This window comes from Hylobates moloch, unplaced genomic scaffold, assembly GCF_009828535.3.
Source record: "Hylobates moloch isolate HMO894 unplaced genomic scaffold, HMol_V3 SCAFFOLD_15, whole genome shotgun sequence".
NCBI classification, from domain to species: Eukaryota; Metazoa; Chordata; class Mammalia; order Primates; family Hylobatidae; genus Hylobates; species Hylobates moloch.
The window spans coordinates 98,798,836-98,812,098 of record NW_026652290.1 but is presented as its reverse complement, the minus strand read 5'-3'; the positions used below and the strand labels follow the sequence as shown (position 1 = coordinate 98,812,098).

General features: G+C 61.6%; 1 protein-coding gene across 3 annotated transcripts; it reads left to right on the top strand.

Annotated features, from left to right (window-relative positions):
- Positions 1 to 6,097: 6,097 nt before the first annotated feature.
- On the top strand, positions 6,098 to 10,513 carry FGF22 (fibroblast growth factor 22). Of its 3 annotated transcripts, none has more exons than XM_032178472.2 (3): positions 6,098 to 6,313; positions 9,259 to 9,362; positions 9,457 to 10,513. In XM_032178472.2, exons 1-3 carry the CDS (start codon positions 6,100 to 6,102, stop codon positions 9,715 to 9,717), a joined length of 579 nt encoding a protein of 192 aa, XP_032034363.1. In that variant the 5' UTR covers positions 6,098 to 6,099; the 3' UTR covers positions 9,718 to 10,513. The 3 variants fall into 3 exon arrangements, with proteins under 3 accessions (XP_032034363.1, XP_032034364.1, XP_058284825.1); XM_032178473.2 differs by having other exon boundaries at positions 9,434 to 9,719; XM_058428842.1 differs by lacking the exon at positions 6,098 to 6,313 and adding an exon at positions 6,366 to 6,876.
- Positions 10,514 to 13,263: the final 2,750 nt, after the last annotated feature.

Sequence of the window (13,263 nt, the reverse complement as noted above, 5' to 3'; positions counted from 1 at the left end):
GCGTGCGCCCGCGCCGCCTGCCGGGAGTTGTAGTTTCACGGTCGACGGAGGCTGCGAAAGGAAACTCCAGCCGGAAGTGCACTGCCTGAACTACAATTCCCAGGATGCAGCGGGGCGCGGAGGCATGAAGGCATGCGCCGATGGGCGCTCTGAGTGCTTCCTCCTGCTGTTTTCAAAGGGGGGGGCGGGACAGAGCTGTTGCCGTGGCAACCGGGGGGACTCTCAGGCTGTCTTCCCGAGGACCTCAAACCCGGACATTTTTTCTGTTTTTCTTTCTTTTTTGGTTTTGTTTTGGACGCGTTGTCGCCCAGGCTGGAGTGCAGTGGCGCGATCATAGCTCAGTGCAGCTTCGAACTGCTGGGGTAAAGAGATCCTCGCCCCTCGGCTTCCCAAAGCGCTGGGATTGCAGACGCCGCCACCGTGCCCGGCTTTTTTTTTTTTTTTTTTTTTTTCAAGGAATACTCATCTAATAATGAGGACAGCATCTGCAATTTAGAGATTCCTGTCCGCAACCTTCATTGCTCCAACGACAACTTTTGGGTAAGAGCCGTTAGGATGCCGTCTTTCGTAGAGGAAGCTGAGGCTCAGAGAGGGCCACCAAGTTGCTGGAAGACACAGCACGCGCGACCTCAGGGAGGCTGCAAGGAGAGAAAGCCCCAGTCTGCGAGACTCCCAGCCTCCAGCTTCAGTTTACCCTCCAATCCCCAAGCCCTCAGGGGCGGGAGCCGAATGGAGCGGTAGGCTTGGATTCACCTGCTAAGTGGGGTGAGGTCAAGGGAATGAAATAAACCTCAGAGCCTAGAGCCTGCCCTGGTCTCCGCGTGATCCTGCCTAGGAGGAGCAGGGCGGGAACTTTAGAATGGAACCTGGAAGGCGTGCCCACCTGTGTCGTTCAGCTGGGGCAGCAGGCCAGAGGCGGGAGCGCCTGCTCCGGGGAAGCAGGCTTGTGAAGGGTGAGGATAGGAATATCTGGGGGTAACTGTGTTCCAGGCTAATGTCACAGTTGCAAAGGGGAGCTGGTGTGGTGGCTCAGGCCTGTCATCCCAGCACTTTGGGAGGCCGAAGCGGGCGGATCGCCTAAGGTCAGAGTTCGAGACCAGCTTGGCAAACACGCAAGAAGCATGCCTGGCAACATGGCAAAACCCCATCTCTAATAAAAATACAAAAATTATCCGGGGGTGGTGGCGGGCACCTGTAATCCCAGCTACTTGGGAGGCTGAGGCAGGAGAATCGCTTGAACCCGGGAGGCGGAGGTTGCAGTGAGCCAAGATCTCGCCACTGCACTCCAGCCTGGGTGACAGAGCAAGAATCTGTCTCAAAAAAAAAAGTGCAAAGGGAGGCCAGTTCAGCGCCTCAGGCGTGTAATCCCAGCACTTTGGGAGGCTGAGGTGGGAGGATGGCTTGAGCCCAGGAGTTCCAGACAAGCCTGGGCAACTAAGATAGTGAGACCCAGTCTCTACCATAGGAAAAAAAGAAATTAGCCAGGCATGGTGGTGCACACCTGTGGTCCCAGATACTCGGGAGGCTGAGGCAGGAGGACTGCTTGAGCCCAAGAGGTTTAGACTGCAGTGAGCTGAGATGGCGCCACTGCACTCCAGCCTGGGTTGACAGAGCAGGACCCTGTCTCAAAACAAAACAAGTGCAAAGGCCCTGAGGCAGGAACAAGTGTGGACCGAGGAGCAATTTGAGCAGAGTGGGGCTGGGGAGAGGGAGCAAAGATGTAGCTGGGGCTCAGGTAGGGGGCCTGACCACACGGGGGCTCGGGGGCCTCAGCTCAAGCTGTCCTCCTTCCCCAAACCCTGGCACTTCAGTTTCCCCACCAGCCCAGAACAAGGACTGGACCTCACTCTGGAAGGGCCTGGCAGCCTCCTTACAGCACATTCCAGACGCTGCTGCCCACGCCTGCCTGGGCGCACTGATGCCACCGGCTGGGAATGTTTTCGACAGACAGCAGCACCCTCCCTCACCTGCCTCAGTCCACCTCAGGGTGCCCCAGCGGGCTGTAACCTCAGACTTCACTCACTGCTGGGGTCACCTGCCTGGCCCTGAATCAGCTGGGCCTGGTGTGCCAAGACCTACAGACACCCCCTGCACCCCTGCAGGCGGGCAGAGCCAGAAACCTGGTTGGAAACCGACTTCTCAACTATTTCACCATTCCTTATGCGTTAGTCTTTTCTTCTATTTGATGAGATCCCAGCACTTTGGGAGGCCAAGGCTGGCGGATCACGTGAGGTCAGGAGTTTGAGACCAGCCTGGCCAACATGGTGAAACCCCGTCTCTACTAAACATACAAAAATTAGCCAAGCGTGGTGGCCTGTGCCTGTAATCCCAGCTACTCAGGAGGCCAAGGCAGGAAAATCACTTGAACGTGAGAGGTGGAGGTTGCAGTGAGCCGAGATCGCACCACTGCACTCCAGCCTTGGGCAATGTGGCCAAACCCCATCTCTACAAATAATACAAAAAAATTTTGTTGCCTGTGGTGGTGCCTGCCTGTGGCCTCAGCTACTTGGGAGGCTGAGGTGGGAAGATGTAGAATTGCTTGAGCCAGGAGGCAGAGGTTGCAGTGATCTGTGATTGAGCCACTGCACTCCAGCCTGGGCAACACAGCGAGACCATGTCTCAAAAAAAAAAAAAAAAAAAGAACTTAATCTGGGTTTTGGAATAAGATAACAGTTTCTGAAACAGGTCATTGCCCAAATTGCAGCCTCGCAACTCTGTAGCCGCCGTCACCCCCCAGCCCCACCATTTATTGTAACTACATCTGTCTCCACCACTCCTGTATTAAATAAATACAACATTGGCTGGGCATGGTGGCTCACGCCTCTAATCCCAGCACTTTGGGAGGCTGAGGCTGGCGGATCTCCTGAGTTCAGGAATTCGAGACCGGCCTTGGCCAACGTGGTGAAACCCTGTCTCTACTAAAAATTCAAAAATTAGCCGGACGTGGTAGTGGGTGCCTGTAATCCCAGCTACTCGGGAAGCTGAGGCAGGAGAAATGCTTGAATCCAAGAGACGGAGGTTGCAGTGAGCTGAGATCTCGCCGCTGCACTCCAGCGTGAACAATAGAGCGAGACTCCGTCTCAAAAATAAATTAATAAATACAACACTAATTATTTTTCTTGCTTAAGTTTTACAAAGAGACTTAATATCACCATCAAAAGTGGGAAACCATGTCTGGTCTGGCCGGGCGTGGTGGCTCACGCCTGTCATCCCAGCACTACGGGAGGCCGGCTGAGGCGGGCGGATCCCCTGAGGCCAGGAGCTGGAGACCAGCCTGGCTAACATGGTGAAGCCCTCATCTCGAACAAAAATACAAAAATTAGCCGGGTGTGGTGGGCGCCTGTAATCCCAGCTACTCAGGAGGCTGAGGCAGAAAAATCGCTTGAACCCGGGAGGCGGAGTCTGCGAGGAGCCGAGATCACGCCACTGCCCTCCAGCCTGGGCGACAGAGTGAGACCCTGTCTAAAAACAAAACAAAACAAAGCCCAACCAAGCAAACCCCACAAAGTCGAGAATCGCTAGATGGAAGGGGATGGCCCAGGTCCCTGGAGTCCCTGTGACAAATTACCACAAACTTGGTGCCTTAAAGCAACGTTCATTTTCATTTCTGGAAATGAAAAGTCCAAAATCAGCACCACGGGCTGAAGTCAAGGTGTGTGGAGGCCTCGCTTCCTCCAGAGGCCCCGGGGCTCCTTCCTGCCTCTCCCAGCTTTTGAAGGCTCCAGACGTGCTTGGCCTGTGGCCGCATTGCTCCCATCTCCGTCTCTGTGGTCTCACTGCAGCCTCCTCGTCTGCCTGTGTGAAATCTCCTCCTGTCTCTCTATTGTGACTGCGTTTAGGACGCCCCAGAACAATCTTCTCCATGTCGTTCAGATCTTCATGGCGTCAATATATTGAGACTGTTTTTCCAAAGAAGGCAAATGTCACAGGTTCTGGGGATCAGGGTGGGGACTTACCTTTGGGCCAACCACAGAGGCCACAAAGAGGAAGAGACCACTGAATACAAAGCATGAGCCAGCCCAGCCATGATGGGTGTTTGTTGTTGTTGTTTGAGACAGAGTCTCGCTCTGTCGCCCAGGCTGGAGGGCAGTGGCGTGATCTCGGGGATGAGGAGTGACAGCCGATGGGGCTTCTTCTTGCGGTGATGGAATTTTCTAGAACTAGACTGGTGGTGGTTGCACAACTCTGCGAGGTACTAAAATCACTGAACTGGCTGGGTGCAGTGGCTGACACCTGTAATCCCAGCACTTTGGGAGGCAGAAGCAGGTAGATCACGAGGTCAGGAGTTTGAGACCAGCATGGCCAACATGGTAAAACCCTGTCTCTACTAAAAATACAAAAATTAGCTGGGCGTGGTGGCAGGTGCCTGTAATCCCAGCTACTCGGGAGGCTGAGGCAGGAGAATCGCTTGAACCAGAGAGGCTGAGGTTGCAGTGAGCCGAGATCGCACCACTGCACTCCAGCCTGGGTGATAGAGCGAGACTCCGTCTCAAAACAATAATAAAAAAATAAAATCACTGAACTGTACCGTGTAAGTGGGTGAATTGTGTGGTGTTTCCCAGGTGTCATTAAAGAAACTCAGACGCCTGGGGTGGGGCCGGTCTCCCCGCTGTGGGTCCCATCCCCATCCTTTCTCACAGGGTCCTCAGATCACCCTTCCGCGGTGCGGGGACAGACACTCTAGGAAGGGAAGAGCTGGGCTTCTGCTGGCGGGAAGGCGGTGGACATTACTTCAGTGTCTGGTGCTGCGCTCTCTGCCCAGCGTGCTCTGTGGAGGGTCTCACTGTCTTCCCTCTCTTACTGGCCCATTTTACAGAGGCGGAACCGAAGCTTGGGGTGCTGGCCACAGGGCTTTAGTGTGGGAAGCCAGGCCAGGCTGGACCTCAGCCATGGGTACCCCTGGCCCTGAGACTGTGGCACCTGCCACACCCTCTGTGTGACCCGCCTAAGCCAGGAAGAGAGGGTCAGGAGATGCCTGAGCCACCAGGTAGGCATCCCGGCATCCAGCCGGACCGGTTATCCCTCCAGAGGGCTCCCTGGCAGGACAGGCTGGTCGCCATGTCTTCACCCTGGTGCTATTTAAAGGTGGGTGCCACCTGAGGCTGTGGCCACAGGACCAGGACTGGGCTGCTGGGAGCTGTGCCCCAACAGTGGAGGTCACTGCCCCTCTCAGGCCTCGATTTCCCCACTTGTCAATGCCTCCGCTTGGCTGTGGGTCTGTGAGGGTCACTGTGCTCACCTTTGGGTCCCAGGGCATGGGGCAGGCAGAGGAGGGGTGGGGGCCAGCCGCCTTGCTGGGTGGTTCCCCGTGGGGCCTGGGGTGTGGCTCTAAGGGAGGAGCAGGTGTGGGTGTGAACGGGGCCGCCCCATTCCTGCCGCCTCCGACGTGCCCCGCCATCAGGCTACTGACAGTTCTACGTGGCTATCCTCCCTCCTGCCCACCTACCTGCCCAAACACACGTCCCCAGCCGTCCCCTGCCCACCCACCCGCTCATTCCCACACCCTTGTGGGCCTGGCTTTCAGGAAACTACAATTTGCGGGGAGAGAAGTCCCGCCAGGGCATGCCCCGGAGCCTGGCTGGTCCCACGGCTGACGCACGCGGCAGGACCTCCCGTGTCCATCTCTGTCCCCCAGCATCTGCGCCTCTGCCCGTCTCTGTGTCTCTCTCGTCTCTCCCTGTCATCTTCCCTGTGTCTCTTGGCTGCCGCCGTCTCTCTGTCTCTGTCTCCCTCCGGGTCTCTCCGGCCCACGTCTCACACTCCCGCCCCCGTAACTCGAGGTCCTAGCCCGCCCGGGGACTCGGCTGACTCACGGACACGCCCCGCAAGACAAACACGCGCGGAGGCCGAGCGCGGAGTCCCGCAAGGCCGCGCCCCTGTGCACCTGGCCCCCGCCCCCGAGACGTCCCATTGGCCGGCTCCCTGGCCTGGCCCCGCCCCAGTGGACCCAGCCCCCGCCCCCGAGGCACCCCATTGGCCGGCGTCCCCGCCCCAGCGAACCCGGCCCCGCCCCCGAGGCGCCCCATTGGCCCCGCCGCGCGAAGGCAGAGCCGCGGATGCCCGGGAGCGACGAGCGCGCGGCGAACCGGGTGCCGGGTCATGCGCCGCCGCCTGTGGCTGGGCCTGGCCTGGCTGCTGCTGGCGCGGGCGCCGGACGCCGCGGGAACCCCGAGCGCGCCGCGGGGACCGCGCAGCTACCCGCACCTGGAGGGCGACGTGCGCTGGCGGCGCCTCTTCTCCTCCACTCACTTCTTCCTGCGCGTGGATCCCGGCGGCCGCGTGCAGGGCACCCGCTGGCGCCACGGCCAGGACAGTGAGTGCAGGGCGGCGGGGGCCTGGGGTGAGGGGGCTGCGGGTGACGGCAACGCGGCCGCCGTCATCACGGTGACCTGCGCCCGCGGGGGAGTCCCGGAGGCTCCTCTGTGCAGCCTTGGCCTCAGTTTCCTCCGTCTGTGAGATGGGTGCAGCTCGCCTGGTGGGAGGGTTGGACTGTTAAAGCGAAGGCTGCAGCGGGGGACCCGGCTCAGGGGCAGAGAAGCGTCCGTGTGGAACAACCCTGTGTGTGGGTGGGGCCACCTATCTGCAGGTGGGAAACTGAAGCTCCAGAGGGGCTGGGGCAGGCCCAGCTGCATGGTGGAAGGGGGTGGGGTTGACCTTCGGACTCCTGACATCACAGAATCCAATCAGGGCTGCCTGAGTCGGGGCCCCCTCTGCTTCTTCCCAGACACCCCATCTGGCAGGTGAGGACAAGTAGGCACACAGAAGGGATGGGACCTGCCCAGGGTCACACTGACAGGGGTGGCGGAGCTGGGTCCCCACAGGGCCCAGGACCTCACGGAGCAGGCGTCTCTGTCCCCAGGGCCTGCCCAGCACACGGTAGGCCCTCAGTGTTTGTGGAATGTCAGGAGCAAGAGGAGAGGCTGGGCACAGCAAGGGATGTGGGTACCTGGACGCCAGGGGAGTCGGTGTCCCCGCCGGGCAGGGGGTGCTGGGAAGGGGGCCTGGGTCCACTGGCTGCCGCCTGAATCACCACCATTAGGGCAGGTAATCACTCCCTGCCCTTCCCAGCGCTTTCATCTGGGCGCCAAGGCCCTCATTAGGCCGCACGCGACGAGGGCGGACAGGGGACTGGATGTGCCGGTCCATCCGTGGCCGGCATGGCCAGGCGGGGTGGCCTCAGGCCGGGGCAGAGGCCTGGCTCCGCTGCCTGACGTGGGACAGTCTCTGCCTCTCTCTGAGCCTTGGTTTCCCCTGCTGGACGGTGATGGGGGTGAGGGCTAACTGAGGGCTCTCCTGCCCTTCGTGCATTCGCTGGTCACTCATCAGGCACCTTGTGGGTGCTGTGCTCGGCACGGGGGACCCAGTGGTGACAGAGACGCCCACCCTCCTGGGGCTCCCAGAGCAGAGGCGCGCAGCAGTTAGACATGTGAACAAGGGTGCAGGTGGATGCACAGAACAGTGAACGGTTGGCTGGGTGCGGTGGCTCATGTCTGTAATCCCAGCACTTTGGGAGGCCGAGGCCGGTGGATCACGAGGTCAGGAGATAGAGACCATCCTGGCTAACAGGGTGAAACCACGTCTCTACTAAAAATACAAAAATTAGCCGGGCATGGTGGTGGTCGCCTGTAGTCCCAGCTACTTGGGAGGCTGAGGCAGGAGAATGGCGTGAACCCGGGAGGCGGAGCTTGCAGTGAGCCGAGATCGCGCCACTGCACTCCAGCCTGGGCGACAGAGCGAGACTCCGTCTCAAAAAAAAAAAAAAAAAAGAACAGTGAATGGCATGAACAAGGGTGCAGGTGGGTGTGCAGAACAGTGAACAGTGGTGTTGGGAGGCGCCTTGCCAGGGGAGGGGAGACGCAGGGTGAGGAAGGGGCCAGGGGAGATGGTGACACAGATGTCCCAGAACAACCGCCTCAAAGACGTTCCTGTGTATCCTGGAAGGTCGGGCCGAGAGGCTGCCCCGAGAAGCTTTCAATTTGGCAGGGAGCTGGCTGGGCACCTGGGGAACTGTGCACCCAGCTGAGGAAGCGGCAGGCACCCAGGCCGGGGTGAGCGAGTGTAGGTGAGGAGTGGCGGCTGGGCCCAGGGTCCTTGCTGGACAAGACACTTCGGCTCAGGGTGGGGCAGGGCTCACCCAGGGCCATCCACAGACGATGGCGTCCAAATCTGGCTCTGCCACTCCCGGGCCTCAACTGGCCTCTCTGCGACGTGGGCTGCTGAGCGGGCTTGGTAAGACAGCTGGCATACAGTTGGTGCTCAAGCATGTCTGTGGTGTCCCATAAACCGCCGGTGTCCCACTCCAGGCCACTGCCAGCCCGGCTTCCAGTCCAGAGTCTCAGTGACTGCGTGTGGGCCGGGCAGCTGAGCCGTGAGGGCCGGGGCTGGGGCTCCCTGGGGTGGTGTGAGCCGTGAGGGCCGGGGCTGGGGCTCCCTGGGGTGGTGTGAGCCGTGAGGGCCGGGGCTGGGGCTCCCTGGGGTGGTGTGAGCCATGAGGGCCGGGGCTGGGGCTCCCTGGGGTGGTGTGAGCCGGAGGGCCGGGGCTGGGGCTCCCTGGGGTGGTGCTGGTCGCTGGCTCATTGACCGTTATCAGCGGTCCGGGCGGGCCCTGCCCCCTCTGACTCATACATCCCAGGAACCCTCTCCCAACCTTCCTCGTGGTGTTCCTGCCCCCCTGGCGTCCCTCTGGGTGTGTGGGAGCCCCCCCCCAACACACACACACAGATGCTGCTCTTGGGCTGAGCTGCAGGGACAGCGCTGACCTGGCCTGATAGGCCCTCCCACGGGGTCCTCATCCATCTCTGCACTCCCCCGGCTCGTGGGGGCCGTCCTGCTTCCCGTTCCCTCCGCCTGCTCCTCGCTCCTCCCTCATGTGCTGGGGGTGCTCCTGGTGTCAGTCACGGCCCTGGGGGATCCTGAGTGTCCATTGTGGTCCCGGGGGGGTCCTGGTGTCCGTCGTGGTCCCGGGGGGGGGTCCTGGTGTCTGTCGTGGTCGGAAGGGGACTCGTGGTCCTGAGGGGGGTTCTGGTGTCTGTCGTAGTCCCGGGGGGGTCCTGGTGTCCGTCGTGGTCGGGAGGGGACTTGTGGTCCTGGGGGGGGTCCTGGTGTCTGTCGTTGTCCTGGGGGGGCTCCTGGTGTCTGTCGTGGTCCTGGGGGCCCTGCACGAAGCACAGTGGACAGCAGCGGTGCTGGGGGTGAGCCAGTGCCAGCGTGAGTGTCTGTGAGCCAACAAGGCCCTCCCCCGACCCCCACCTCCCCCAGGCATCCTGGAGATCCGCTCTGTACACGTGGGCGTCGTGGTCATCAAAGCAGTGTCCTCAGGCTTCTACGTGGCCATGAACCGCCGGGGCCGCCTCTACGGGTCGGTGAGTGCCGGGCAGGGCTGGGTGGCGCGGGCAGGGTGGGGAGGGTGGGCTGGCCTCACCCCCGCCCGCAGCGACTCTACACCGTGGACTGCAGGTTCCGGGAGCGCATCGAAGAGAACGGCCACAACACCTACGCCTCACAGCGCTGGCGCCGCCGCGGCCAGCCCATGTTCCTGGCACTGGACAGGAGGGGGGGGCCCCGGCCAGGCGGCCAGACGCGGCGGTACCACCTGTCCGCCCACTTCCTGCCCGTCCTGGTCTCCTGAGGCCCAGAGAGGCCGGCGGCTCCCCAAGGTGCCTGGGCTGGTGGCGAGGGGCCCAGCCATGCTTGTTCTTCCCCTCGCTGGCTCCGTAAGCGCTGAGTGCCCATGTGTGTGGGCGCTGTGGACACAGCACAGGAGCCCCCCGGGGGGGTCCCAGCCTGAGGTGGCGGCGGCCACCAAGCAGGTCCAATCCTGAGTTGGGGACCTTGAGGACCCAACAGGGCGCCTCTCGGGCTGAAGGACGCAGACGTCGAAAGGTCGAGGGGGGATGTCCCATGCAGGGCCCGGCAGAGGCAGGGGCTCAGGGTAGGTAGCACGTCAGGGGGGCAGGGCAGGAGGGGAGGGGAGGGGAGGGGGCCGGGGAAACAGTGACAGACGCCGCAGAACACCAGCCTCGAAGCCAGTCCCGTCCCGGGAATCTGCAAATACAACGCCTTGCGAGGACAAAGGCACTGCAGGTGGGACGGAGATGGGGGAGCATCCGGGGTGGGGGGTCCAGGGCCCCAGTGTCCTCACAGGGCCCTCACGACAGGAGGCAGGAGGGTGAGAGCCAGAGAGAGATGGGGATGGGCTGCGCCGTGGCCGTGAAGGGGAGGAAGGGCCCTAAGCTGAGGGATATGGGTGCCTCCAGATGCTGAGGAAGGCGGGAAACGGTTCCCCACTGCAGCCCCGGGGGAGACCGGCCCTGCCCCTGCCTTGGTATTAGCCCAGGGGGACCCAGTTTGGACTCTGGCCTCCAGAACCGCCAGAAAATAAATGTTTTAAGCCATTGAGTTTGTGGTCCTTCGTTATAGTTACGTGGGAAATATGCATACGGTGTCTGAAACTGTTTTCATGACAAAATAAGCCTCAGATCCCCCGGGGAAGGGCGGAGGCCGACACCTCCATGTTCCTCGGATCCCCCAGGAAGGGCGGAGGCTGAGGGCAGCAGCCGGGCTGGGTGCAGGGCAGGCCTGGGGGCTTCATGCTGCTGTCCTGTGGGACGGGGAAAGGGCTGGCCGTCGGCGTGGGGGTGCCCCCACCTGTGCCCAGCGCCCTCCTGACATCCTGACTCCGCTGGGACTTCTGCCTGCAGCCCTGGGAGTCAAACTCCGGCCTCTCAGAGAAAAGGTCACAGCCAAGAGCCCAGGTACACCCCAGCCCCACAGCCTCGAGCCAGGCAGTGACACCCTGGGCCCGTCTCCCCTTCTGTACATGGGGTGACAGCACCATCGCCCTGGTGAAGGGGACAGTCTCCGGGGACGGCCAGGGCTCCATTCCCAGCCGCCGCCTTCCACACAAATCTGGGAAAACTGGGCCAAGGCACTTGCTGGGAGGTGCTGAGCAGCCTGACAGGGAAAACCCTTATGGGAAGGGACGGTCGTGCCCGGCCCGAGAGCCTCTGCTCACCCTGCAGAGAGAAGCGAGCCCCACCCCAGGGGACACCAGGCAGCCTCTGGGCACAGCTTTGGCTGGCGTGGAGTGGGTGGAGGCCAGGGCTGCGCCCAGGATGTCCCCAGGTGAGCAGTGTGAGGGGAGATCAGCCCACGTTGGCCAGTCAGAGGGCGTCGCCACTTGTGTTGTCACTGGGAGCTGCACAGGTCACCACGGCTGAAATAAAACTGTTGCTGGCACCCCACGCAGGAACATAACATGTGCCTCAAACAAACAGGTCAGCAGGCCGGGCGTGGTGGCTCATGCCTGTAATCCCAGCACTTTGGGAGGCCAAGGGTGGTGGATCACAAGGTCAGGAGATCAAGACCATCCTGGCTAACATGGTGAAACACCGTGTCTACTAAAAATACAAAAAATTAGCCGGGTGTGGTGGTGGGCGCCTGTAATTCCAGCTACTTGAGAGGCTGAGGCAGGGAATCGCTTGAACCCGGAAGGCGGAGGTTGCAGTGAGCTGATTGTGCCACTGCACTCCAGCCTGGGCGACAGAGCGAGACTCCGTCTCAAAAAAAAAAAAGAAACAGGTCAGCAGTTGTTTGTTTCTAAAACAGAGCATGGAAGGAGCATACAGCCCCGCACATCCCAGGGCAGTGAAATCCCGGTTCACACAGAGGACTCAGCAGCTTAAGCAAGCCCAAACCTGGGGGCCTCCCAACAGAGGAGCGGCCTGGGGGCACAAAACCAGAGGCTCTCCAGGAAATCGCCAGCAGTGAAAATAAGACAACCCCCAACTGCCGCAAACTGTGCTTCCGCTTATGAAGCCCTCCTGAGCAGCAGGGCGATGGGGAGAGGGCGGCTGCAGGAGCCAGGGCCCAGGGATGCAGGGGTACAGGCCCTACCAGGGCCACCTCCTGTTGTGCAGCTCCTGGGGCGGGAAAGGCACTAGGGGCGGCCACTTCTTACTGCTGTCTGATCTGCGAGCAGTGCGGCCTCACAGCCCCCAGCAGGGTGCCGGTGTCCTCAGGGCCCAGTGCCCCTGAAGCTCATGCCTGGGTGGGGCGACCTGATCGATCCTGCTCCTCTGGCCACCCCCCCACGAGAGGGAAGTCCCAGTCTCACAGGCAGGCGCACACCCCGGCAGCATCTCTGACAAAGGCCCTCCAGTTCTGAGTCCCCAGGTCCCGCCACCACAAGCCTCACCTGCCCAGCCCTCCTCTCCAGCTCCAACTCCAACTCCCAAGAACCACCACGGACGCACAGAACCCAAGCCTCGTCTCCCTGAACGCCTCCTGACTCAAAACTCCGTCTTCCAACACGAAAATGGCTCGAAGCTCCGTCTTTCCAACAGGAAAACGGCTCGGCTGGGGGACTGTGACTCGGAGCAGGCGGCCCAGCCTGTCGCGCAGACTCGGGGCCAAAAACACACTTGTTCTCTCAGTCCAGAGATCAAGGACGATCCAAGGCAACCTCCCCACCTAGGTGTCCTCCATGCAACCTCGTCTTCGGGCACCGGGCACGTTACCTCGTGAGGAGCCGAGTCCGCGGGTGCCGGGGTTGAGATGTGGACGCCCTCAGGGCTGGCGCCCCGCCCCAGTGGCCACAGTCATGGAAATCCCAACGCTTCTCTCAGCTCTGCGACCCCAGAGGGCGGCCACCAGGAGGGCTCGCCACGGCGTTGCGGTAGCAGCCCAGGAGGTGCCCTGGGCACGGTCCAGACAGGTGGGATCCGAGTTACCTGGCCAAGGGGGCTGACGCAGACACGGTGAAGAGCGTGGTGCAGAGCGGAGGGCGAGAGTCTTTGGAGAACAGGTGGGGGCGTGGGGCACATGCCTCCCACGTGCAGGAGCCGTCCACAGTGGAGGGACACAGGTGGTCCTGCTGAAGGCTCCTCTCCGTTACCCGTCTCCATCGTCTGATTCTTGGGTCCCAGGAGTGTGGGATTTTCAGCAACTGAGATGAACCCACCACCACCCCGGCCCCCTGAGCCCGCAGGTCCCCATGCCTTGCCAGCTGTGCCTGGGCTGGCTGCACCCCGGGCCAGGCATCCAGCCACCTTGAGCAGTGGGGTCCAGCTCTTCAGAAGAGGCCAGGAACACGCGTGGCTGAGGTGCAACCGAAGGGTGGGGCGGAGGTGCTGGGTCCTGGCGCTTTCACGCTCGTGTTTCTGGTTTTAAATTTCACGACCCAATGACACTGCCACCCTGCTACCTCGCCAGCAGCCCTCCTGGCCTTAACTTCGGGAGAGCAGTCTTGCCAGTGGGCCCTGG

Bases quoted from the DNA above. Each gene is read 5' to 3' on its own strand.
- FGF22 (XM_032178472.2), top strand. From the start codon at position 6,100: ATGCGCCGCCGCCTGTGGCTGGGCCTGGCCTGGCTGCTGCTGGCGCGG. The intron at 6,314-9,258 runs GTGAGTGCAGGG...CACCTCCCCCAG, and splicing joins CTGGCGCCACGGCCAGGACA to GCATCCTGGAGATCCGCTCT. The intron at 9,363-9,456 runs GTGAGTGCCGGG...CGTGGACTGCAG, and splicing joins GGGGCCGCCTCTACGGGTCG to GTTCCGGGAGCGCATCGAAG.